The following is a 25,502-nucleotide window of genomic DNA, read 5'->3' on the forward strand; positions in this document are numbered from 1 at the left end:
ATAAAACCCACTCTACCGCGTCCGGATTCACGCACGACAGACATCGTTTCACTGATCGACAATCGCACCGAACCGGTGATTTTCATCAAGCGGCTGGAACCACATCAGACGCTGCTTCTAATCTTTCTCACACCGGCAGGACGGAAAAATGCTCAGAGCAGAGCCGAGCGGACAGCTCATGGAAATCACGTTCCCAAAACGGGACTGACAGTTCTCCCTAGTTTTCCCAAACACCCAGCATTTTCTCATCAATAATTTTTACTCTGATTCAACACACGCATAATCAACACAGAGCTAAATCTGCCAACGGCTACGGAGTTAACAGGTGGTTCCTGCCCCTTTCATGGCACGCCTTCTACCCCCTCTTGTAAACAAGAGGTGTTCATTCAAGAAACAGGGAGCGAGTGTCTCTTCCAGCCACTTGTCCGGGCCGGGCACTCGACCTGCAACGTTCGCCAGCGGCCCCCGGGTCCAGCGCGCACAGCGCTGTGTCCCGCGCGGGGAGGGAAGAGACCCTGGGGGGAAGCCGTGCTATTAACAACTGTGAGGGGTGGGGGAATCCTGGAGGTCTCGTGAAGCGGGACGCACATATCCCTGGAACGAGGGAAGAGAATGGAGAATGATGAGTGCGGGCGCCCCGCTCGGAGCTCACCTTGAGGGCCTTCTCGAGCTTACTATCTTTGTCCTTTTCCTTTTTAGATTTCTTCTTGGCCACTTCATCCATCCCATCCACCTCGTCGCCTTTCCTCTTTCTGAAAGAGACACGGGACGAAAGAGAGCCATCAGAGCCCCGGAACCCAGTGACTCGAGGGACGCAAGACCTCCACGTCCCTGTAACGCCACGTGCCGGCCGTGATCACAGCACAGCTCACTCACTGCCCTCGGGCGCTCGCAGGAGGCCCAGGGGGTACTGGCAACTGGCCTCATGAACCTTACGGTGAACTCTGCTGCTGCAGGTACCCCAGGGCCTGGGAACAGCTGGTAAAGGACCCAGGGCTCAGGCCCCATCTGATGTCGAAAACCCATGTATCTCTAGGCACAAACGAAGCAGCCTGGCAAGTTCTGGCAGGGACCGACGGGCCAGATGGCCAAGGGGCTGAGCCTCAGGGCTGCTCCTAAGGCCATCAGGTTGTTCTCAGAGGTGGGACTGCACTGCCATTCAAACCCCAAATGGGGTCTCGGCACTGCTAACTGGTCCATCGTGGCTGGTCACCAGTTACCGGACTTGAAGGAGGCACGGGGGGTCGCCATCAGCCCCCTAAAACAGAGCAGTCCCAGTGGCTAAGTTTCAGCTGTCACAGACCTGAGTTCAAAGCCTTGCATTTTCTGTCATCCACTCCCGGGGCTGTGCTGATGGCTACACGCCCCCCCCCGCCCCCACCCCCCCCAAGCACAGTGCCTGACGAACCACAAGGGCTCGGTGGAGGCCAGGTGGCGATAGAGTGTAAATGTGAGCTCAGCATCCCTGCCCACACCACGAGCTGCACTACCCTGAGAACTTTTTTAATTTTTGTTTTGTTCGTTTTTGAGAGAGCGACACAGAGTGTGAGCGGGGACGGGGCAGAGAGGGAGGGAGACACAGAATCCGAAGCAGCCTCCGGGCTCCGAGCTGTCAGCACACAGCCTGACGCGGGGCTCGAACCTCTGAACTGGGAGATCGTGACCTGAGGAGCTCCAACCCACGAACTGTGAGATCATCACCTGAGCTAAAGTCGGACGCTTAACCGACTGAGCCACCCAGGCGCCCCTGTGCCAGACTTTTTTAGTAGGAAAGCTTTCAAGGTGGATATTCTGTCCTTTAACTTTTTTTTTTTTTATGTTTATTTTTGAGAGAAAGGCAGAGCACAAGAGGGGGGAGGGCAGAGAGGGAGGGAGACACAGAATCCGAAGCAGGCTCCAGGCTCCGAGCTGTCAGCACAGAGCCTGACGCTGGGCTCGAACCCACGAACTGTGAGATCGTGACCTGAGCCGAAGTCAGATGCTCAAGTGACCGAGCCCCCCAGGCGCCCCTGTCCTGAGGACTATTGACCCCCGATTTCCCACCTTTCTCACATACTCCACGGCTGCGTGTGCTACACAACGAACTTGTGTGTTACGACCCCAGACGGCCCAGGACAGCGGCTCGATGACAGGGAGGTCAGGGTCACCCCCATCCTCACAGCCACAGCCACGGTCCAGGGAGCAGGGCGCACACCACGCGTAGCCCCCTCCACGCCTCCCTCGCTGCGCCTGGGGCGCAGGGACCAGCAGAGGGAACGGGCAAGAACGAGCGCCACCCAGGATCGGCAGGGACAGGCTTACCGTCCCGACGTTAGCACCACGGGAAGCCCACACCGCTCCCGGCGCGGAACCAGGGGACGTGCCATCTGCTCCCCCCTCCCGGCACCATCATCAGACCCAGACACACCGGGCCACGTCCACAGGCGCAGATGCTGCGGGGACGGGGAGCGGGCCGTGCAAGGGTCACAGGAAACGTGGTGGCTGGCCTAGGCGGGAGAGCCTTCCTCTCTCGGGCCAGGGTGGGGGTGGAGGGCTAGAGGGTCCCAGGTGTCTGTGGAGCAGACCCGTGCGAGGAACGCCCTGCACGTCCCCATGTCCTCTGCCCCCGCCCATCATCCCGTACCCCTGCGTGCTGACCATCAGCAAAGGGAGGCACGGGAGTGGCCTGGAATCCGTGCGGTCTCCCCGAGCCCCCCTCCCCTCCGCCTCCCACGGCCCCACACCCACCCTTCACTCTTCACTCCCGGGAGCTGCTTCTTCAGGGTCTCTTTATCCTCCGGGGTGAGGAGGCCGAAGCCCTTCAGCTGGCCGGCACTGAACTCGGGCCGGAAGCCCAGCTCCTCCCTGTTCTTGACAAAGCAGTCTGGGTGGTACCAGCGGTCGATCATGCCCAGCTGGGGCTTCTCCGGGTCCAGCATCTTCTTGGACAAGCGAATCTGGCCCTGCAGGAAAAACCGCACACGGTACCAAGAAGAGGGACGGTGACCCAGGGGCCTGGGGTGACGAGGGCCGGCGGGGCCTCGGGTCCACGCCAGGGGCGCTGTGAGGTCTGAATGTTTTCTGCCACCGAGGACTGTGCGGTATCCTGAGCCTCGGCAGCCCCGTATTATTTTATTAAAAAAAATTTTTTTTAATGTTTATTAGTTTTTGAGAGAGGAAGGGAGACAAGTGTGAGCAAAGAAGGGGGAGGGAGGAAGGGAGGGAGGGAGGGAGGGGGGGAGGGGGGGAGAGGGAGAGGGGGAGAGAGGGAGAGAGAGAGAGAGAGAGAGAGAGAGAGAGAAACAGAATCCGAAGCAGACTCCAGGCTCCAGCTGTCAGCACAGAGCCCGACGAGGACTCCAACTTTCAAACTGCTAGGTCACGACCTGAGCCGAAGTCAGGCGCTCACCCGACGGAGCCACCCAGGCGCCCCGCAGCAGTCCCGTCTTAAATGGGGCCAGCTCCCGCCGGCCGTCTCCCTGCCCACCCACCCGGGCACTGGAGGACATGCTGACGCCGAGAACGTCCTCCCGGCCCGGAGCAGACACGAGCACAGCGGGCCTTGGAGCGCCTCCCAGCAATTCCGCCCACCCCGGACCGTGTCCGTACCCAGGAAGGGCCCGTGGGACTGGCAACAGACCCACGAGCCGGAATGCCACGTGGCCGCGCGGGCCAGGCTTACGAGCCCACGCCCGTGCGGTCTCCGCGGCACGGCTGACCGCCAGGGCCGAGCCTGCGCCGAAACCCACGCTTTCTCGAAACTTCCTCGAGCCCCATGCCACGCCGACGCCAGAACCCAGGCGGCCCCAGCCCCGGCGCCCACCTTCTCGATCTTCTCCATGCAGCCCTTGCACGTGCTTCTGCTGGACTTGGCGTATTCCGCCGCGAAGTCGGCCAGCGTCTTCTCCGCCTTGCCGCCACCTGCATCCTGGCCTTTGCCTGAAGGATGGAACACAGCCACGCTCCCGTCAGCCTCAGAGGGGCCTCGTCCACGGGCCACCTCGGGCTTCAGGCGGGACGACCGGCCCCCCTCACCCACGTCTGCTTCCAGCGGCGGCTGGCGAACAGAGCGGCTTTTCTGGCAAGAGACACCGCCCTTCCCCGGACGGGCTCTCCGGCTGGTGCCGGCTCACCTCCCGGCTCCGGCGCCTCTGGGCCCTCCCTCACGCGGCAAAGCGCTTTCTCCGCGCTTATTAGGAAAACCACACGGCGTGCTGAATTCCAGGCCCACCTTCTGGTTTCCGTTACACTGCTGTTTATCCAAATTACGTGCTGGAATTAAAGGGAGTCTCTCGACACAGAAGGACACAAGGACACGTAAGAAACACAGCGAAGGCGGCATTTCGGAGTCCGCGGGGCAAGCTGCCATCGCGCAGTAAGAAGTCTCGGGGATAAACGGCCAGGGATGCGGGACCAAGGCGGATTCTTCCATAAGGGGAATTCCAAGACTGGATGTTTCTCTCCTAAGACCGAGGACAAGACGGGCTGTCTTCTCCCACCACGTCTAAGCAGCACTGAACCGGAGGCTCTAGCGAGTGCGTTCGCGCAAAAGAAAGAGCCAGAAGGTGTACCAGTAAAGCCACCTCTACCTGTACGTGACGTGATTGCACGTGCACGATATCCTTGGGAATATACAAAAAAACGACTCCTACCATTAAGTGGATTGAGCAAATTTGCAAAACCGAAGGTCAGTATATAAAACGTTTCTAAATACACATAAACCTATTAGAGAAGAAAAGTAAGCCACGCGTCTGTTTGAGTGGCATTTAAACACATAAAATGCTTAAACATGGATTTACAAGACACCCAAACCCTCTACACTGAAAGCATTAGGAGGTTGCCGAAATTAACGAGGACTCAAGTAAACGGAGAGATACCTCACGTTTACGGACTGGCTCAATTTATTAATATACCAGTACGTCAATCCAGTTTGATCCACAGATTCCAAGCGATGCTACTCAAAATCCTAGCAAGTGTCCTTGGGCAAGAAATCGACACGTTTGCCACAAAATTTGTAAGGAACTACAAAGGACCCAGAGAGGTGAACACAGTATTGAAGAAGGACAAAGCTGCAGGACTCACTTTGCGATTTCACGACGTCCCATGAAACTAGGAACTGAGGCTGCGGAGTGAAGACACCCCGCCGAGGGGCCCGAGTCCAGACAGACCTACAGTTACGCAGTCAGCTGGTTTTAACAAAGAAGTCTTTTCACAACTGGTGTGGGCACAAAACAGTATCCACACGGAACACACACAAAACCACCCCTTCCTCACACCCGACACGAACGTTTGGTTCGCACGGATCAAGAAACCAAGTGTGAACGCTAGAGCTACGGAATTTCCAAAGAAACCTAAGGGAGTTATCTTCGCGATCTGTGAACAGGCAAACGTGTCTCAGGAGGCAAAAGCACAAACCAAAAAAGAAGAAAATCGACGACTGCTCTTCATAAAACGTCAGTGATTAAACAAAAAGGCAGGCCCCAGAATGGAAAAAGGTATTGACACGTTATTTCCATCTAATAAAGGACCTGCCTCTAGAATAGTCTAAGAACTCTTACAACTCCGTAAAAAGACAAAGGCGAGTTAAAACCACAAGGTCTCACTACACGCCCGTCAGTGGCTAAGACCCCAGAGAATGACGGGGCCCAGTGTGGGCGAGGCCGTGGATGAGCCAAAACGCTCACATCCCTCGGGCGGGGGACAACTCGGGAGGACCGTCGCCCACACCTACTGAGTGAACCCCCGCTCCACTCCCACGTCGTCACCCGGAGAAACAGAAGCTTGTGTTACATAGACACCTGGACACAAATGTTAACGGCAGCCGTACCTGCAACAGCCCAAAGCCGGCAACAAAAGAATGCGGAACAGACGGTGCTCCTTCCTGGGAGCACCCCTCGGCAATCCGGGGCACGAACTGACCACACGGCCAACCCGAGGAGGCTCACAGGTGCCATGCTGTGGGGAAGGGGCTTCTGGGAGCACGTTCTCTCCCTCTTCTTCGGACATCCTAAGTCACACAAACTTCATCCGTGGGGACTGAGATCAGAGCAGTGGTCACCCAGGTGGGGAGGGTAAGAGAGAGGGCACAGGGGAACTTTCTGGGGGAACAGAAATGTTCCCGACCTCGATGGGGTGTATGTTACAAGGGGCACGCATTTGTCAAAACTCCCTGAACTGCATGTAAATTATTTTAAAAATTCCAGATGAATAAGTGAAGAATAAGACCAAAACCAGAGACGAGCAGACAGGGCTACAGGACATTTCAAACAGGATGAGGCTTCCATGTGGCAAAACACAGAAACATGCTTCAAAGAGAAACGTCCAGGAGCACCCAGCTGGCTTGATCACAGGGTCATGAGTTCGAGCCCCACGTCAGGGGTAGAGCGTACTTAAAAAAAAAAATCTTTGTATTGGGGCACCTCGGGGGGGGGGGGGCGCAGTCAGTTAAGCATCTGGCTCTTGGTTTTGGCTCAGGTCATGATCCTACGGGTCATGAGTTTGAGCCCCACATTGGGCTTTGGGCTGACAGCCCGGAGCCTGCTTGGGATTCTCTTTGCCCTCTCTGCCCCTCCCCTAGTCGTGACGTGCTCTCTCTCAAAATAAACTAAAAAAAGGAAATCTTTGTATTAAAAAGATCTTGATAAAGAATTAGTACATTCCATTTCACTTAAAAAAAGACAAAATGCCCTAAAAGATGAGGCAAGGACACAAACACCAAATTAACAAAACTGCTGATAAACACGACGAGGTGTCCCACCCCTACCAGGAGCACAAAGCAATGAAATCCTCGAGGGTGAGGAGGCGGAGGCAGGCACGCAAACGCACGTGTCTAAGCGATGCGGGCGTCCAGGGCCTCAGATCAGGTCATTGCTTCGAGCGGGAATCCCACTTGTCAGAATGAGAGAACCGGACAGGTGCCCCAGCTGTACGAGAACTTGCAGCGGCTCAATCCGCAATGCAGCGCGACGGCTGAAAACCCGTGGCTGGACTCGAACCTGGTTCTTGCACCCTTGGCATGACCTTAGCCCGGTTACCTCACCTCTCAGTGCCTCGTCTATGAAAACTGACTCGGGGCTGCTGTGAGGGTGCCATGACATCAACATGTCAAGGGTCTTGAACGGTGCACAAAATTTAGCAAACCTTCAATAAACAAATACCGCACACCTTCACAAAATAACGATGGAACCTTACGACTCTCAACATGGAAAATGAATGCTGAATTATAAAATGTAGGTCATTAGGGACGCCTGGGTGGCTCAGTCGGTTAAGCGTCCGACTCCGGCTCAGGTCATGATCTCACGGGTTCGAGGCCCGTGACTGGCTCTGTGCTGACCGCTCGGAGCCTGGAGCCTGCTTCGAAATCTCTGTGACCCGCCCCCCCCCGCCCTCCCCCACTCGCACGCGCGCTCTCTCTCTCTCGAGAATAAACATTAAAAAAAAATTTTTTTTTTTTATTTTTTTTTAAATTTTTTTTTTTTCAATGTTTATTTATTTTGGGGACAGAGAGAGACAGAGCATGAACGGGGGAGGGGCAGAGAGAGAGGGAAACACAGAATCGGAAGCAGGCTCCAGGCTCTGAGCCATCAGCCCAGAGCCTGACGCGGGGCTCGAACTCGCGGAGCGCGAGATCGTGACCTGGCTGAAGTCGGACGCTTAACCGACTGCGCCACCCAGGCGCCCCAAAAAAAATTTTTTTTAAATAAATAAAACGTATAGGTCATCACTAACCACTAGGAAAATGCAGATCAAAACCGCAGGAGATAACACTTCATGCCTTAGGATGATCAGGAGAAACAAAAACCACACACACAGACACAAAACCCCAGACAACAGAGTGCTGGTGAGGGTGTCAGGAAATTGGAAACTCGTGTGCTACTGGCAAGGCTGTAGAATCACGCGGCCCATGTGGAAGACAGTATGGCAGTTACACAAAAATCTAACACAGAATTACTGTGTGACCCCGCAAATCCGCTTCTGGGCACGTACCTGAGAGAACAGAAAGCGGGGTCTGGAACGGGTATTTGTACACCGATGTTTGCCTCAACGCGAGTCGTAACCGCCAAAGGGTGAAAACGACCGAAATGTCAATCGGCGGGTGAACAGATTCACAAAACGTGGTCCATCCATAGTACGGATACGGCCTTAAAAAGGCAGGCAGTTCTGACCCCTGCTACAACGTGGACCCTGAGGACACACGCCAAGTGTGTGGTTCCACTCCCACGAGGCACCGGAGTGGCCAAATTCAGACAGAAAGAACCGCGGTTGCCAGAGGCTGTGGGGGTGCAGATGGGTATGGAGTTTCAGTTTGGGAAGATAAATTAGTTCTGGAGGCCACGGGGGGTGATGGCCGAACCACAGCGCGAATATACCAACGTTGCCGAAACGGACCCTTACAGGTCGTTAAGATGTAGGTATTATGCCGCGTGTGTTTCACCACACACACAAAACTAAGCATTTAATACGGATGCACTTGGGGTAGAATCCCATTTCTGCAGGGAAGAAATAACGTTAACACACGTGAAGCGACATTTGAACAGAAACTTTTCTTTCCTCCTTTTTAAAGATATTTTGTCAGACTGTAGGCTTGTCTTTTTGGGTTTTTTTTTCTTAAGTTTATTTTGAGAGAGAATCCCAAGCAGGCTCCGTGCTGTCAGAGCAGAGCCCAACGTGGGGCTTGATGACTTCACAAGCGAAACACATAACAAACTTACTGTGCCTTTTCCCATTACCAAATCACGTAAACTTGCCGTTACTCTCATTCTGGAGTCTGAGCCGGGTCCCGGGCCTCCCAGCTTCCTGCAGACCAGTGGCAACTGGAGACACATGGGCTGCGGCGTGGGAAGGACGGGAGAGCCCAGCACCGGCGCGGGGAGAGGAAGGTGGCCGGCGCCCGCCGAGGCCCAGAGTCACAAGACCGGGTTCAACGGAGAAGGGCCGGGTTAGGAAAGCAGAGACAGAAGAGCGCAGTCGGGGGAGACTTCCGACAAGCGATGGGAAACTATTTCAGGTTCAAAGGCGTCTGAAGCGAGTTAGGTTTGTGGTATCAACAAGCGGACTCGAGTTTACGCGGAAGACCCGGAACGGCCCACACGATCCTGGAGGTGAAAAAGTCAGAGGACAGACAGCATCTGACCTCAGGACTTAGGGTCCAGCTACGGCCATGGAGACGGCGTGGGGCTGGGAGGACAGACCGCTAAACAGAGCAGCGCACAGATCAGCAACACATCCGCCGTCGACTGATGTCCGACAAAGGGGCAAAGGTGACATACGGGAGAAAAACCAATCTTCAGGGCGCCTGGGTGGCTCAGTTACTGAAGCGTCTGGCTCTTGATTTCGGCTCAGGTCATCACCTCGCGGCTCATGAGTTCAAGCCCCGCGCCTGCGCCGTCGGCGACAGCCTGCTTGGATCTCTCTCTCCCTCTCACACCACCCCCCCACCTCAAAATAAAAAAACACAAAACCAAACAAAAAAAGAATTTTCAACGAGTGGTGCTGGAATAATGGACAGCAGCACACAAAAATCAATGCAGGCACTCTGCACCCTTTACAAAACTTAACCTAAAACGGACCGCAGACTTAAGTGTAAAAGACGTACCCGGAGAACAGACACGAATCAGGGCAGGATTGTTCTGTCTCAGCACAGGACACGGGAGAGAAAACTAGCTGACCTTGGCATGGCGATGGCGTTCCCATACAACACCATAACACGACCCGGAAAAGAAAGAATCCGTTAACTAGCCGGACTTCCTAAAACCGGAAACTTCTGCCCTGTGACAACCAAGAGGATGAGAGAAGGCAAGCCGGGACGAGAGGTCTGCAGAAGACCCCTGATAGATGACGGCTCTCCCGGATCTATGAAGAACTCTAAAACCCAATGATCACAGGACAAATGACAAAGGCGGAAATACCCAGCGTCCTCCCGGGAGCAGAGCTGCAGACGGCAAGGAGCTCAGGATGACATGCTCTGCGTCACTGCGCCAGGGGACTGCAAATTAAAACAGGACACCTCGGGGCGCCTGGGTGGCGCAGTCGGTTAAGCGTCCGACTTCAGCCAGGTCACGATCTCGCGGTCCGCGAGTTCGAGCCCCGCGTCGGGCTCTGGGCTGATGGCTCGGAGCCTGGAGCCTGTTTCCGATTCTGTGTCTCCCTCTCTCTCTGCCCCTCCCCTGTTCATGCTCTGTCTCTCTCTGTCCCGAAGATAAAATAAACGTTGGAAAAAAAAAAAAAAAAATTTAAAACAGGACACCTCTCCGCGCCCATCAGAACGGGCCTGACCCACAGCAGGGACACCCCCGAGGGCTGGGGAGGAGTCACCCCCCCCCCCCCCCCGCTGCCGGTGGCATGCAGAATGGTGCAGCCGCCCCGGGAGGGTTTGCTGGCTTCTTAGAAAAGTAAACAGACTTTCACCATATGATGCAGGAATCACGCTCCCTGGTTATTCACCCAAACGAGCTGAAGACACGTCCGCACAGACAACTGCACGTGGACATTTACAGTGGTTCTGTGGTTTCCCAAACCTGGAAACAACCAAGATGTCCTTCTGCAGGCGAGCGGACAACCCACGGTCCGTGCAGACGACGGAGTATTATCCAGTGCTCAGAAGAAACGGGCTATCAAGCCGTGAAGAGACACGGCAGAATCTGAAACGCGCTTTTTTTTAATGTTTATTTACTTAGAGAAAGCGTGCGCGTGCGCGGGCACACGAGCCAAAATCAAGCGCTTGACGCTTAACGACTGGGCCACCCAGGTGCCCCTGAAACGTACTTTTCTTTCTCTTTTTGAAACGTTTATTCATTTTTGAGACAGAGGGACAAAGCACGAGCAGGGGCGGGGCAGAGAGAGGGGGAGACACAGAATCCGAAGCAGGCTCCGGGCTCTGAGCTGTCGGCACAGAGCCCGAGGTGGGCGTCGAACCCACCGACCGTGAGATCACGACCTGAGCCAAAGGCAGGCGTTTAACCACTGAGCCACCCAGGCACCCCGGAAATGCACGTTTCAGAGTGAAAGAGGCCAACCCGAAAAGCCTACATACTGTGTGATTCCAACACTTGACACTTGAACAACGCGCGAGTTGGGGCGCGGACCTCCTCGTGCGCTGAAAACCCGTAACTTTTGATTCTCCCCAAAAGGTAACTACCAACCGCCTACTGCTCCTAGCCAACGGTTGATCAACACCTAGTCTTCCGCGGATTTGTGCATATTAAATACCGTCCTCACAATAAAGTAAACCACACACGAGAACACGTTATTAAGAAAACCATACAGGGGGTGCCCGGGCAGCTCAGTCGGTTGAGATTCGACTCTTGATTTTGGCTCCTGTCGTGATTTCATAGTGACGGCTCCTGAATTCGAGCCCGGGGCTGACAGGGAGGAGCCTGCTTGGGATTCTCTCTCCCCATCTCTCTCTGCCCCTCCCCGGGTCATGAATTCTCTCAAAAATAATTAAAAAAAAAAAAAAAAAAGGAAGCGGTTACGGAAAAGGAAAAACGTTTATGGTACCATACTAAATTTATCGAGAAAGATCCACGTACAAGTGGGCCTGCACGGTTCAAACCCATGCTAAGGGCCAACTGTACACCGTCCAGACCCATAAAATGCACATCACCAGTGAGTGAGCTCTTGATGTAGACTATGGACTTTGGGTGATAGCGAGGTGTCAACATAGGGTCACCAGTAGTAACGGAAGCACCGCCCTGGAGGAGACAGAGGGAGAGGCTGTGGCCAACACGCGGGCGCAAGAGGTCAACGGGAACGCTCTGCACCCCTGCGTAACTTTGCTGCAAACCTAAACCCGTGCTAAAAAAAAGGCCGATGAGAAACAAAACGGCAACGAGAAAAGAAAAAGCTACCTTTCCCGGGAGGCTGGCTGGCTCAGTCACCAAGCGTGTGACTCTTGACCTCGAGGTTGTGGGTGGGTTCGGGACCCATGACGGATATGCAGATTACTTAAAATCTTAAACACACACACACACACACACACACACACACACACACCCCAAAAAAGAAAAGCTCCATTTCCAGCATCGTGAAAAGTCAAATACGCCGCCACAGGACAATCCCAAGTCACCAAAGTGCCCCTGAAATAACACACTGGCATCATGTTCTCCACATACGCACGTCTGAAAAGGAGGGGGGGTGGGGGTGGGGTGGGGAGCAGCTAAAGGGCTCAATTCTTTGCTCTCTCAGAAAATGTCCAGGGGAAGCTCCTGAGTTGGGGCTGGGAGACCAGACCCGCTGCCTTCCTGGTCCATACGCACCTGTCACCCCTCCAGCCTCTGCGGTCTTCTTGACTTTCTGCTGGTCGTCCCACCTGAGCTCCGAGAACCCATCCACCTCTACGTCAGGGTGCCGGATGGAGTGGCCGACCTTCCAGAAGCAGGAGAAGTGGTACCAGTGTGGGACTTTTCCATCGAACATGGGCGACTAGGAGAGAAGCAGAAAGAGAGGTGAGCCAGCAGCCGACCCCGACCCCGCCGACGCCCAGGCCTCAGCAGCCGAGGTTCCTGTTCTTAAAAAGGAGGACAGCCGTGCCATGTTCTCCACATCACACACAAAGTGGGAAACGCGGCATCTCTGGAGATCCTCCCGAACCGCCTGGAAGACTGCTGCCTTTCGGTGCTGAGGTTGTACTCTCTGGATGAGGGACCCCGCTCTGCGACCTGACCCCACCTCTCCGTGCCTGCCGGGGAAGCCAGCTGCCACCCCACTCAGGCCTGGACTCAAAGGGCCCGTGTGGCCCAGAAAGGGCTCTTCTAGCACCTCTGCAGTTGGAATAATGAGATCAAGTCGCAGATCGTACGCAAAGCAGGGAAAATGTGTCAGGAAACAGTGTCAGGTTGGCAGCAGGCGCAGCGAGGGGAGTGGAATGAACGGACTTCTCTGAGGGAGGATCAGGGGACAGAAGCCCCTCCCCCCCCCCCCCCCAGCCTTCAGTATGAGGGAACTGCAGATCCGGTCACGGAGAAGCTGCTTCCCTGCTCGTGGTGGCTTCCCGATGCTTCGGGCTCCGGGCGTCCCAGAGCGACGCGACAGCATCAGGCCCCCTGCCCCGGAGCCCGAGCTGTCCGGCCTGACGGAGCGGGTGTGGACGGGGGCCAGGCAGAGCGGGACTAACGTTGGCATTTACTGGGTCCCTGGCGCCGTGCACAGGCCGTCCTCTGGGTAGAAGCGGCACCCCCGTCTCGCAGATGTCTGGGGGGGAGCGGCACACAGGTGGCAAGTGCCTCAGCCCCGCTCGAACCTGACACTAAGGTCCTTCCGCCACGCCATTCGCTCGGCAGGAAGAGCTACCTAAAAACGCACAAACGGTTCTGACCAAAGTGAGGGAGGCCCCAACCACCTGCTCTTATAGAAGATAAAGCCAAATGCCATGCGGGTGGAAAAAAATAAAAATAAAACAGCATCAAAAATAAATACCACGTAGAAATTTTCGGATGAAGCTGTCGGACAGGGGAAATATTCTGGAAAAGCAGAGACAAGTTCTCCCAAGCAGCCCCCCACCCCCCACCCCGGGGGAGTGGCCTCACAGTGTCACAGATTCAGACAGAAGGTTCTCACCAGGGCACGCCAAGGGCTCTGGAGCAAGCAGCCTTGTGTGCAGCACATCGCTGTCCTCTGGGCCCAGATGCCCCACGGCCCTACTCGGTAGGCCCCCACCTCCTCAGGCCCCCAGAAGGCTTTTCCCCAGCTCCCCGCAGGCCAGGGTGAGTATTCAGTCAATGCCCCTGTCCTGCACCAGGTAGGAACACCTCACATCCGGAGGGGAGACCGAGGAGGGCAGGGAGAATTCCTGCTAAGGAAGAGACGGCCTCCAAACCCAACAAAAGGCCCTGGAGAACGGACTTGTGTTGTGTTCTGGGTCTCAAGGCTCCACCAAAGTAGCCAACACACCCAGAAGCGTCCGGCCACCGTGCTTGCACATCGCAGTGGCTTCCACGTAGCTCCTCGGGCCCCGGTGCCCCTTGTCTATCCTCCTCTGCAATGCTGGGTGACATTCACGCAAAAGAGGCAGATGGCCCAGTGCCTTCGCCCCGCACCGGAACACGCGTGGCATTTTTTCCCTGGCTCTGGTGGGGCCCCACACCTGCCCCCTAACCTTGGTCTGGGGGCCGTGTCCCAACCACCGACGCAGCGTGGGGTGACCGAGAGGTACAGCCCAAGGGTGTGCTCACAGCACTAGCTTGAGGGGAGAGGGGGTTTGTGGGGGCTCCCATTCTCCCTTGAGAGGAAGGACCCCGAATCAAAGCAAGGCTTCACCCTAGAACTTGGGACTGATGAGGACACGGCAGGAAGGGAACCAGAACAAGGTCACCAGACGGTGCTTCCACTTGGCAGCCCTGAGAGGCAGCATCTGTGTACCCAGAAAACACTGAGCACCTCCTGAGTACCAAGGTCCTCACCGGGCCCCTCTGCTTCCATCTGCACATTGCAGGCCAGAGTGCTGCCTGCCACCCCGCACGCAGCACAGAACGACACAGCGTGTGTGACCCGCGGTTTGCTCCAGCCCAACGCAGGACGAGGAGCCCGGCACAGCCCTTTCCCTGCCCAACCCCCCCCCCCCCCCCCCCCGAAGGCTGAGAGGCCCAGTGGATCCCCGGAGCTTGTCTCAGGGCCCACCACCTAAGGTATCGGGTATCTGATAACAATCCTCCCATACAAATGGAAAAGAAAAGTATTGAAATCCAAGTGGGAGAAGAATGACTTCTTTCTTTCTGACCTCCACCAGCTCGGCCTACAAGACCAGACTTTCCATTCTGAATTAAAACTCCACCCCCAGTTACAGTCCCAGAAAACCACTTACATTTAATAATTATTTCTTTCGCCATCAAGGGCCCAGAATGCTAAATTTTATTTGGTCCAGGAATCAGTTCCTCCGTAGGGCCATCCCCCACTCCCCCAGACGCAGGAACCCTCCTTTGTACCCAACAGCGTTGCTCAAGCTTTACACTGGCTGTCCTAAGGTCTTAGGTCTGTCCTTCCCTATTGGACAGGGTCCTCTCTGGCTGAGTATAGAGAAGCCTACGAATGTCCTTTTCTCGGAATGAAATTTAAACACGCACAATGGACCACACGGGCTCACAAGAGAAATCGATTAGGCTGAAATAATCATCAAAACACAGAAATTCAGTGGGATACAGTGAGCTTTAAAGCATTAAATAACAAGATTTAGCACCCACTCTCCCAACTGCAGTAACTTTGAATACTGATGAGCATAACGGGTTATTTTGAGAAATCCCCAACAATCGTAAAGTGATACAAAAATATCTATATTAGTATTACTGCTGGTGACAAAAACCCACAGGTACAGATTTTACTTTTATTTTGCTGCTTATATACACAATTAGGAAATAAGGAATCTTATCTAGCCTTAGTAACCGCTAGAGATGTAAATTTCTTCCAGAAACGTAAATTTCTTCTTCAAACCCCAGATCTCCCAAGAGCCCCTCTGCTGTGAGGGAGCTTCTTCTTTTGATTGTTTGTAAAATGTTAATTCCCAGGTAGTTAACACCGTTATGGGAGGAAGCTTAAGATCAGGCAGCCCCTACATTCAGGTTTAAGATCAGAGAGCCTCCCGTGGGAGATAATGCTTTCCAAACGGCAGGCCTCGTCTGCTTTTCCAGTCTCAACTTCCTGCCCCTTCTGTGCGTAAGAAATGCTGACCAAGCTCCCACCCAGGCACTCCATGCTGGTGCACAGCCCTCTGGGGTGGTACGCGCCCCAGTACGGCACGGTTTGTTTACCAGTCATCTTTGGCTTAACCAAACTGGTGACTGCCAAGAAAGGGGGTGGGGTGGTGGTCTCCTCTCCCTTTGCCCCTAGGACCTAACCCGGTGATGCTCTGTGTTCACTGAATGCTTACGCATGGGGCGGCAGGCCCTGAGGGTACGATGACAACACAGCCTCTATCTGGACGTACCCACCCTTCTCCAACTGGTTAAGTACTGAAAACCCAGTGAAGACTATCTGGTTGTTCCTAAAACACGCTGCTGCCTCACTGCAGGGAAGGAAAATCAAGTTACTTGGACCGTGAGCACTGAATACAGCTACCAGAAGGTTCATGTTGGCGGGGAGGAGGGCAGGGACAACCAGCATATTGGGGGCCGGGGGATTTGAGAGCCCCCCCCCCCAACCACGCCGTGGCAGGGGCCTTAGGTCATACACCCCGGGGGCACCCCCCACGTGCCCAGAAGCCTCGAGGGGCGAGGGGCACCCCTGCAGCCACTCTTACTCAAACGAGACAGCTGGAAAGGCCTCAGGAAGAGAGCGCGCCTGTGAACGTGGAAAGTTTGGGGGAAATACGATTTCAAACCACGAATGAGGCCAAAAGTGAATGCAGTTTCCGGAAAGGACACGGACTCGCATAGTTTTGCACAATTAAAAAACCGAGAGTGAGCGAGTGTTGAAACGACACCGAAAACCAGATTAAACGAATCCTTACACGCCAGTCGCCATCACCAACGGAGGACAAAAACCTTCCAGCACGAGGTGGGTCAGAACCGGACCGGCTCCAAAAGCCCACGCGTGCATTCCCCCCGGCGGATGGCGGGGAGACGAGGACCCCCCCCCCCCGCCCCGCCCCGCCCCGCCCCCGAAGCAGAGCTATCGCGGCCCCCAGCTCTGCAGAGCGGAGGGCACCGCCTGCCCCGCCCCGGGGCAGGCTTTCGCGGGCGGGCGGGCCCCTGCGGGCAGCCCCTCCCCCTCGGGTCCCCCTCCCCCTCCGGAACCCCCCCAACGGCGCGCACAAAGCGCCGCGCGCACCTGCACCATGATGGCCATGCGCAGCGAGTCCTTGGGGATGCTCTCGCTACATTTCTTGCAGGACGCGCGCCCGCTCTTGGCGTACTCGACCCGGTAGAGCTTGTCCGAGGACGCCGCCATCGTCCCCGCGCACCGCCGCCGCCGCTCCGGGAGCCCCGCGCCGCGACCTACAACCCGCCGCCGCCGCCTCCCCCGCTCCCCGCAGGCGCCCGAGCGCCCCGAGCCGCCGCCGACCACGGCCGCCTCCGCCGCTCCCCGCCGACTGCTGACGCCGCGCCACGGGCACGCCCCCCGCGCACGCGTCCTCGGGGCGGGGCCAACGCGCGCGCATCCTCGGGCACGCCTCCCCGCGCACGCGTCCTCGGGGCGGGGCCGCCGCGCACGCGTCTTCGGGGCACGCCTCCCCCTCCCCCCCCCCCCCCCCCCCCCGCCGCGCGCGCCCTCTGCCGGCCCGAGGGGCGGTGTTTCCCCGGTGCCGGCGGCTGCGCCTGCCCGGCGGGCGGAGGCTGCGGGCAAGGGGCGGGGCGTGGAGCTCTCTCCGCCTTCCAGCCCGTCCGTCCCCGGGGTGGAGGGGCTGGCCTGCTTCCGCCGCGAGCTCTGCCCGGGTGCCCCTGCTAGTAAGAGCTCCCCAGTGCCCTGGGGACTGTCCCCGAGCGCCGGGGCCCAAGCGGACCCGCGCCGGCACCGCATCGCGAATCGGGTGCACGGATTCACCTCGCAGGTGTTTTCGCGCACCTGGCAGGTAGGCTCCTCGCCCCTCGAAGTTGCCGTCATTAGAGGACCTGCTGCTATAGAACTGTTTTTGCGTTTCTGTTTCAATCCTATTTTGTGATTTTATTTTTACTTTGTATTTTATCTTATTTTATATTTTAATTTCATTTTATTTTATTATAATCCTATGCATTTTATTGTAGCCATATAAAACATCACAGTAGCTGGGGCACCTGGCTGGCTGGATTGGAAAAGCGTGGGACGCTTGACCTCAGGGTCGTGAGTTCGAGCCCCACGTGGGCGTGGAGCCTACTTTAAAAACATAAATAATAAAAATAAAACGTTGTAGTCCTACGTGCTGTATCTGAGAATACTCAGTTCTGGTAGGGCGGACGCGAAAAATGAACAGGACCGATGAAACTCATGAAGCGTGGTCCGCATGGAGAAGAAGCAAGCTAGTAGCTTAAGACACTTGACGTTGAGCAGGCAGGTAGGTTGCGAGGCATAGGGAAGAATCTTAGGTATGGCCAAGGTAAATAGAATAACTGGGCTCTGTGATGGAACAAATCAAATAATTAGAGAGTAACCAAATCGAAAGACGTGATCGTTCCACTTCCGGGTTCGCCCCTTGGTGCTCACATGCTCCCGTTGTGGCCCCATCGGCGCTGCGCAAGAATTGCAGGTAAAACGCTTGTCTGTTCAGCAGGCTACTCGTGACCCGCCGCGCTCGTCCGTGTCTCTGTGAGTGGGCTCCAGGCTCTCCGTGGAGGGGCTTTGAGCATTCTCAGCCCCGGGATTCGTAACCCCACTGCCTGGCTAGCTGATGCAGCGGCAAGAGTAACACACCCACACTGCATGACCCAGGTTCAGATGGCGTACTCGCCTGCCTTGCTGGACTCTGTGTGTGTGATCTACCCGGTCTTGAGGCTCTTTCTGCAGGAAGGTTAAATCAGGCGTTTCAAGTTGATTCAAGGAACCCCGTAGCTCAAGCGTCTTACTTTGGTCTGTGTGGCTTTCTCTCCCGTGACTTCCGGGATAGCTCGCCCGATAGCGGTGCCCGTGGACTTCGCTGGGCCGTGTAGGGCTCCTGGGCGCACTCGAAGGTCAGGAATTCCTGTCCTGGGGCCCAAAGGAGAGTGAGCCATATCCAACTGCTTGCTCAGGGTTTTGGCTTGGATGTCTTAACATGCTTCTCCAGTGATGTCCAAAACCTCCCCGTGAGCAGCCCACTCAGGATGAGGCCCCGGTTCTCCCGCTGCTTACGCCAGACACCTTGACCCTTCTCTTCTGTCCCACACCCAACCCGTCACCAAATTCTAACTTCTGACTCCAGTGGTTTCTTCTATTTTTAATGTTCCGCTACCCGTGCCCCTGCTGCCTCCCACTCTCTACCTTCTCAGCTGCATAGGGAGAGGGGAGGCTCTGTCCTCCTGGCCTCTCCGGCTGCCACCCCCTGGCTCTGAGGGGGGGTGGTGTCGCAGGGTCACTTCCCGGCGCCTCGCAGGGGCTCGGACTCATGGAGCATGAGATCATGACCTGAGCTGAAGTCGGACGCTGCACCAACTGAGCCACCCAGGCGCCCCTATTTTGCTGAGTGGTGCCATGCACTCACAAATATTTGTTGAATGAATGAATGAGTGAGTGAATGAACGAATCCCTCACTTGGCATGTCCTCTACACAGACTGTTTCATAATAACATTCCTTCACGCTTAAATAGATTTGCATTCTTTACAAAAGGCGTTCATAAACGTTGTTTCCTCCTTACTATAACGCTCCATAAAGCTAGGTTTAAAAAACCCTAATAACAGATCGTATTTACTTGGAAGCATTCAGTCTGTCCACAAAACAGCTGCCACTCCCCCTCCCCCAATCGGTACACAGAACAACAATTATTTCCTATAAGCTTCAGGAGAAGAAAGTTGGAAGCCACCATGCGGTCGGGTATAACACACCAGGTATAGCTAATTTGCACCAACAAGAACCTGCCTTGAAGGCCGATCGATGCTGATTCACAGCCCGAACGCTCTGCCCCGTAAGGTTGGCGGCTATCGAAAATACCACCGGGGGACGCCTGGGTGGCTCGGTCGGTTAAGCGTCCGACTTCGGCTCAGGTCATGATCTCGCGGTCCGTGAGTTCTAGCCCCGCGTCGGGCTCTGTGCTGACAGCTCAGAGCCTGGAGCCCGCTTCGGATTCTGTGTCTCCCTCTCTGCCCCTCCCCTGCTTGCGCATTCTCTCTCTGTCTCTCTCTCTCAAATATAAATCAACATTAAACAAACAGACAAAAAGAACACCCTGGGGGGCGCCTGGCTTGCTCCTTCCGGCAAGTTTGCACAGAGCACCTGTGATGACATTCTCCTGTGGGCTACGTAGGGTCTCCTCCCCCACGTATGGGGGTTTCTCCCCAACAAGGAGAAGAATCAGCCCCCAACCCTGGGCAGGACTCAGCTGCCCTTCGGACTCTCTCTGCTTCTGTTTGGGACATCTTTGTCGTAGGAAAGTGACTTCTGGCACACGGAGGTCACCACTACAGTGTTTCCCGACCTGCCTTTCTTGTGTTTTCTTCCACGGTGGGGACGCAGGATCTTCTCAGTTTTGCTTAAGACTTTCCAGGTAAGAACTCTGATGAAACCATCGTGGGTCAGAGGCCCCCTCCTGGACCCACCAACAGTGACCGAGAGGACTGGGAGCTGTACTACGGCCATGTGGGTGGGGCGAGGGGGGGGTCCCCCAGAAAAGAAGGTGCCAGGCAGACAGTAGTCATTCCAGTTTGCCTCACGAGAGACTGACAGCTGGTGGCCTGAACGCCAAATTCAAACATGCAGTATTGTCTCGATCAGGTTTAGAATGGTTTGAAACCATTTGTTAACATTTCAACATGTGGATATTTTTCATAAATGTCTGGATTTCTGTGTTTTTTTTTATGTTTATTTTTGAGATAGAGAGTAAGAGAGAGAGCAAGGGAGGGGCAGAGAGAGAGGGAGACACAGAATCCAAAGCAGGCTCCAGGCTCTGAGCTGTCCGCACAGAGCCCGACGCGGGGCTCGAACCCACGAACTGTGAGATCGTGACCTGAGCCGAAGTCGGACGCTCAACAGACTGAGCCACCCAGGCACCCCTGCGTTTCTGTTTTCACCTGAAAAATGTCGAACTGTGGGAACATTGGGCCCTGTGTTCTCACACGGGAACGTGGCTGGAGCCCAACGGGGGCTGCTCATTAACAACCGGGTCCTCAGCACCCCCCCCACCTCTCCCTACGTCCCTGTTGTAATTGTCCACTGCTGTCCCCCACCCCTACTTATATCTCTGCGTTGTCACATTTTATTTCTTTCCAGTGTGTAAAGCTACATCCCTTATCCTGTAATCAACCATCCAAAACGATGGGGCGGAAGACAACAAAAATCCTTTCTGGGGGCTGGCTGGGCTCAACCACAGGTGCCTGTCACTCAGGCTCTGGGGGGCTGCAGTCGCAGGGAGGTTGGAGTCCTGTCCGAGTCTTCTTCCTGTGGGGGCTGCCGCTGGCCCCGGACAGGTGGCTTCTCCTGGCGGCCTCAGGACAGACTCTGTCGCTGTGCCCCGTGCTCTGCCTTCTTCCTTCCCTTCAGCCCCGTCCTTTCCAGGAGCTGTTCTCATTTTCAGAGGAGAGAACGGAGACCTGGAGGGGGGGGGAACACGCCCAAGGTCACCCAGTATGGAGCCTGGAGCACCGAGCCCAGCCTTTCTCTGCAGATCACAGAGCCCCTCCCCCCGGGTCTCGCTCTCCCTCATCCTCCCCACCGTCTGTGCGAAAGCGGGGGTCTCCCGCGCCCCTCCTGTACCGTGTCCAGAGCGGGCTCCCCTCGGCAGGAACTGTATCACCCAACTTTTCTTTCTCTACGCCGGCTTGGTGTCTGATATTTAGGTGACCCTCAGAGAAGAATTATCCGAATTTTGTAGGTGTCTGTGGCTCTCAGTTGTCTGTCTGGCTACAAAAGGAACCCAATTCCTGGGGTGGTGTGGGGACGGGGGTGGGGGATGGCTGAGCAGGGGACCGGGAACCTGTCCCCACGAGCTTGGCTGTCCACTGTCCCAGCCAGGCCCACGGAACCTGCTGTCTTGCAGGGGGAGGGGGCGCGAGAGACAGAGTCTGGATGACCTTAAGGAATTTACCGTGATTTTCCTTTGATCAGTATAAACAACAGAAACGAGCAGAAAAGATTAAGTGATGTGCACATAAACAGAATAAAGAGTGAGAATCTTTCCTCCTGTCCGTCCCTCCCGTTCCTACATTCGAGAGGTCACCACTGTGACCGTATTGTTTGACCTGTGTCCTGCGAGTCTCTTCCCTCCCCCCCCCCCCCCCCCCACACAGAGAGTTTGAGATCCTATGATGGACACACTGTACCCTAATTTGCTTTAATATCCCAGAGGCATCTCTTCCTGTCGGAAATAGGGGACACGTCGTTCATTTTAACGCCGTGTGCAAATTCATAATACAGATGAACTACACTTCTGTTGGTTTGTTGGTGTGCTGGGAAGGATGGGATGTTATTTGCATGTGTGTTATTCATACAGGGTTTTCATAGTTCACACGCGATAGACACGTCCTTTTTGTGAAATGCTCGGATCTGCTCTGTCCGATGCAGCAGCCATGGGAACGGCCACTACAGAGCCCGGAGGGGTGACGGGACTGAGAGGACGTGTACAGTGAGTGGGTAAATGCACATCGGATGTCTGAAGACTTGGCACAAAAAAAATGAAGGGAAATAGCTCGTTAGTAATTTCTTTAGTTTGCTCCAGGCTCCGAGCTGTCACCACGGAGCCCGACCTGGGGATCGAACCCACAAACCGCGAGATCACGACTTGAGCCGAAGTCGGACGCTCAACCGACTGAGCCACCCGGGCGCCCCAATGTGTATATTTAAAGCTACATCCATGATGGGGTGCCCGGGTGGCTCAGTCGGTTGAGCGTCCGACTTCGGCTCAGGTCACGATCTCGCGGTCTGTGAGTTCGAGCCCCGCGTCGGGCTCTGGGCTGACAGCTCAGAGCCTGGAGCCTGGTTCCGATTCTGGGTCTCCCTCTCTCTCTGCCTTTCCCCCGTTCATGCTCTGTCTCTCTCTGTCTCAAAAATAAATAAAAAACATTAATAAAAAAATTAAAAAAAAAAATAAAGCTACATCCATGATCCTGAGTTATGCTCTGACCACATTGTTCAGATTTTGTAGGTCTATTCTACTTGGTTGTTGAAAAAAAGTTATTCTATTTCCATAAACATTGTAATTGCAAAATAAAATTGCTTGTAATTATGCAAGCAATACACGATTATCGTTTGCTTGTTAAAATAGAGACAGTTTGTGAGTTCGTGCCCCGCCTTGGGCTCACTGCTGTCAGCCTGTCAGCCCAAAGCTTGCTTTGGATCCTCTGTCCCCCGCTCTCTGACTCTCCCCCGCTTGCGATCTTCCAAAAATATATAAATATATATTAAAAAAACCCCAAAAAACAAAAAAGAAGTGGGGCACCTGAGTGGCTCAGTCAGTTGTGTCCAACTCTTGATTTTGGCTCAGGTCATGATCTCACGATGGGCAAGTTCGAGCCCCGCATCTGGCTCTGCACTGACAGCACAGAGCCTGCTTGGGATTCTCTCTCTCTGCCCCTTCCCCGTGCTATCTCTTTCTCTCTCTCTCTCTCTCTCTCAAAAAAAAAAAAAAAAAAAAAAAAAGGAAGCAAGCTGTAGACTGGGTGAGTGTATTTGCAACAGGTGCATCTGACAAAGAATTTTAACCGATAAAACCTTACAAAACCCCGTCACAAATGGATACCGAACAAACGAGCCACCCAATAAAAAGTGAGCGAAAAACTTGAACAGACAGCTCGGCCGGGAAGCACATGGGAGGAGCTCAGCACCGGGAGTCAGCAGGAAACACGAATTAAAACCAGTAGCTGGGCTACTATTTCACCCCTGCTGGAGTGGTTACGCCGGAGAAGACTGTGAGGACGTGGAGTAAATCGAGCTTTCCACGCTGCCGGTGGGATCACGAAACGGAGCAACCCCTCCGGAGAAGCGTGTGGCGCTTGCCTACAAAGTCGTGTGCGTATCTGCGCCACGATCCAGGACTTCCGTTCCTAGGTGCCCCGGAATCAGGAAGACGTACTCCGTGAAAAGACTGTGAAGAATCACGGCGACTTTCTTCACGACAGCCCGACACTGGACACAAGCCACCTACCCATCGGCAGGATAACCGAGAAACCGTACTGTGGTCTCACCACGGGCTCCGCGAGGCCATAAAAAGCAACGACCTACGGATACATGCAACACTGTGGGTAAATCTTAAGCCGTGTTGAGTAAAAGAAACCAAATGCAAAACGTTCATACCGTACGATCCCCGATCCCCGCGGGAGAGGCTAGAATGAGGCAGGGAGACGGAGGATGGCTTGGGAGGGGCATGTCGCAACTTTCTCAGGCGACAGAAACGTTGTAGATCTTGTCTTGGGTTGCGGTAACTTGGATGTTTACCATTGCCAAAACTCACCAGACTGATGATCTCGTGGTTCGTGAGTTCAAGCCCCACATGGGGCTCTGAGCTGCCCGTGCGGAGCCTGCTTGGGATTCTCTCCCTCTCTCTCTGCTCCTCCCCACCCCCCAAATAAATAAACTTAAAAAAAGAATACGCGAATACGCTTTACAAAAAAAGACTGATATTCCGTTTTGTGTGTGTGTGTATATGTATATATATGTATATACACATATCACCTTTCCTTTGTTTATCCATCGATGGGTTGTTTCCACCTTTCAGCTGTCGTGAATAATGGGCCTATGAGCATAGGTGTACAAATAGCCATTTGAGGACCTGTTTCCGATTCTTTTGAGTAAATACCCACAGGCGGATCATATGGTGATTCTGTTTTGAAATTTTTGATGATTCACCGCACCGTTTTCCGCAGGAGTGGCACCATTTTCACAACGCCCAAAGGTTCCATTATAGCCACATCTTTACCAACATTTGTTCTCCGTTTTTTTCTGATGGTTGTCCTCCTGATGGATGTGAGGTGGTATCCCATTGTGGTTTTGGTTTGCATTTCCCTAATGATGAGTGATGTTGAGGCTCTTTTCAAGTGCTTTTGGGCCACCAGGATGTCTTTGGAGAAATGTCTAGTCAAGTCCTTTGCCCGTTTTATAGTTGGGTTATTTGGTTTCTTCCTTTGTGGTTGGGTTGTGGGAGTTTTGTATTTACCTTCTGGATATGAACTAAACCCATTATCAAATGTGTGATTCGCACATATTTTCTCCCATTCCGTAGATTGCCAGCTCCGTGGATTGTGTCCTTTGACGCACAGAAGTTTTATGTCGTCCAATTTATCTGTTTTTCCTTTTGTCCCCTGTGCTTTTGGGTCATATCCAAGAAATCAGTCGCCATCAAATCCAACGTCAGGAAGCTTTCCGCTGTGTTTTCTTCTACCGATGAGAACAAATACTACACTTGATCTTAGCCAAAAGGCCGAGAAGCGATTCCGCTATGTTTTCTTCTAAAAGTTTTATAGTCTTTACTGTTACTTTTAGGTCTTTGATGTGTTTTGAGTTAATTTCTGTATACACAAAATACAAAGGTAATATACAGGTATAAGTAAGGTAAGAGTCCGGCTGCATTCTTTGGCATGTGAATGTCCAGTTTCCCCAGCACCATTTGTCGAAGAGACTGTCCTTTTCCCATCGAATAGTCCTGGTGCCCTTGTTGAAGAGCCGTTGGCCACCGGCTCAAGGGTTTGATTTCTGGGCTCTCTATTCTGTTCCATTGGCCGATATGTGTGCCTTCCTGCTGGGACCACACTGTTTTGATTATTGTAGCTCTCTAATAAGTTTTGAGATCAGGCAGTGTAAGACCCATAACTTTATTCTTCTCTTCCCAAAGTTGAAACAAAACTCGGACAACCTGGCAGGATTGACCAAAAGATAAAAGAAGGTGCAAACAATGTCTTGACTGAAAAGGGGGTCCCCAGGGGTTTCCTGTCGAGCAGGTGAGCACAAGACACATGACAGGTCAGGCGCGAGGCGGGCGGGGACACAGCCTGGCCCGTGG

The 25,502-nt window shown here is 54.4% G+C and overlaps 1 protein-coding gene and 1 pseudogene across 1 annotated transcript in view; both read right to left on the bottom strand.

The window, feature by feature from the left end:
- Window positions 1-16,894, bottom strand: part of PARP1 (poly(ADP-ribose) polymerase 1) — a 38,404-nt gene extending 21,510 nt beyond the window's left edge. The window contains exons 1-5 of the mRNA XM_030302223.1: window positions 16,738-16,894; window positions 12,237-12,402; window positions 3,803-3,918; window positions 2,728-2,942; window positions 653-752 (exon numbers count right to left, since the gene is read on the bottom strand). Of these exons, the coding sequence (XP_030158083.1) occupies window positions 653-752; window positions 2,728-2,942; window positions 3,803-3,918; window positions 12,237-12,402; window positions 16,738-16,857 (717 nt within the window). The 5' untranslated portion in view covers window positions 16,858-16,894. The remainder of the gene's footprint in view (window positions 1-652; window positions 753-2,727; window positions 2,943-3,802; window positions 3,919-12,236; window positions 12,403-16,737) is intronic.
- A 7,866-nt stretch (window positions 16,895-24,760) lies between these two features.
- LOC115505767 lies at window positions 24,761-24,935 on the bottom strand (annotated as a pseudogene).
- Between the last annotated feature and the right edge of the window lie 567 nt (window positions 24,936-25,502).

The sequence above is a fragment of the Lynx canadensis genome, chromosome F1 (assembly GCF_007474595.2).
Source record: "Lynx canadensis isolate LIC74 chromosome F1, mLynCan4.pri.v2, whole genome shotgun sequence".
NCBI classification, from domain to species: Eukaryota; Metazoa; Chordata; class Mammalia; order Carnivora; family Felidae; genus Lynx; species Lynx canadensis.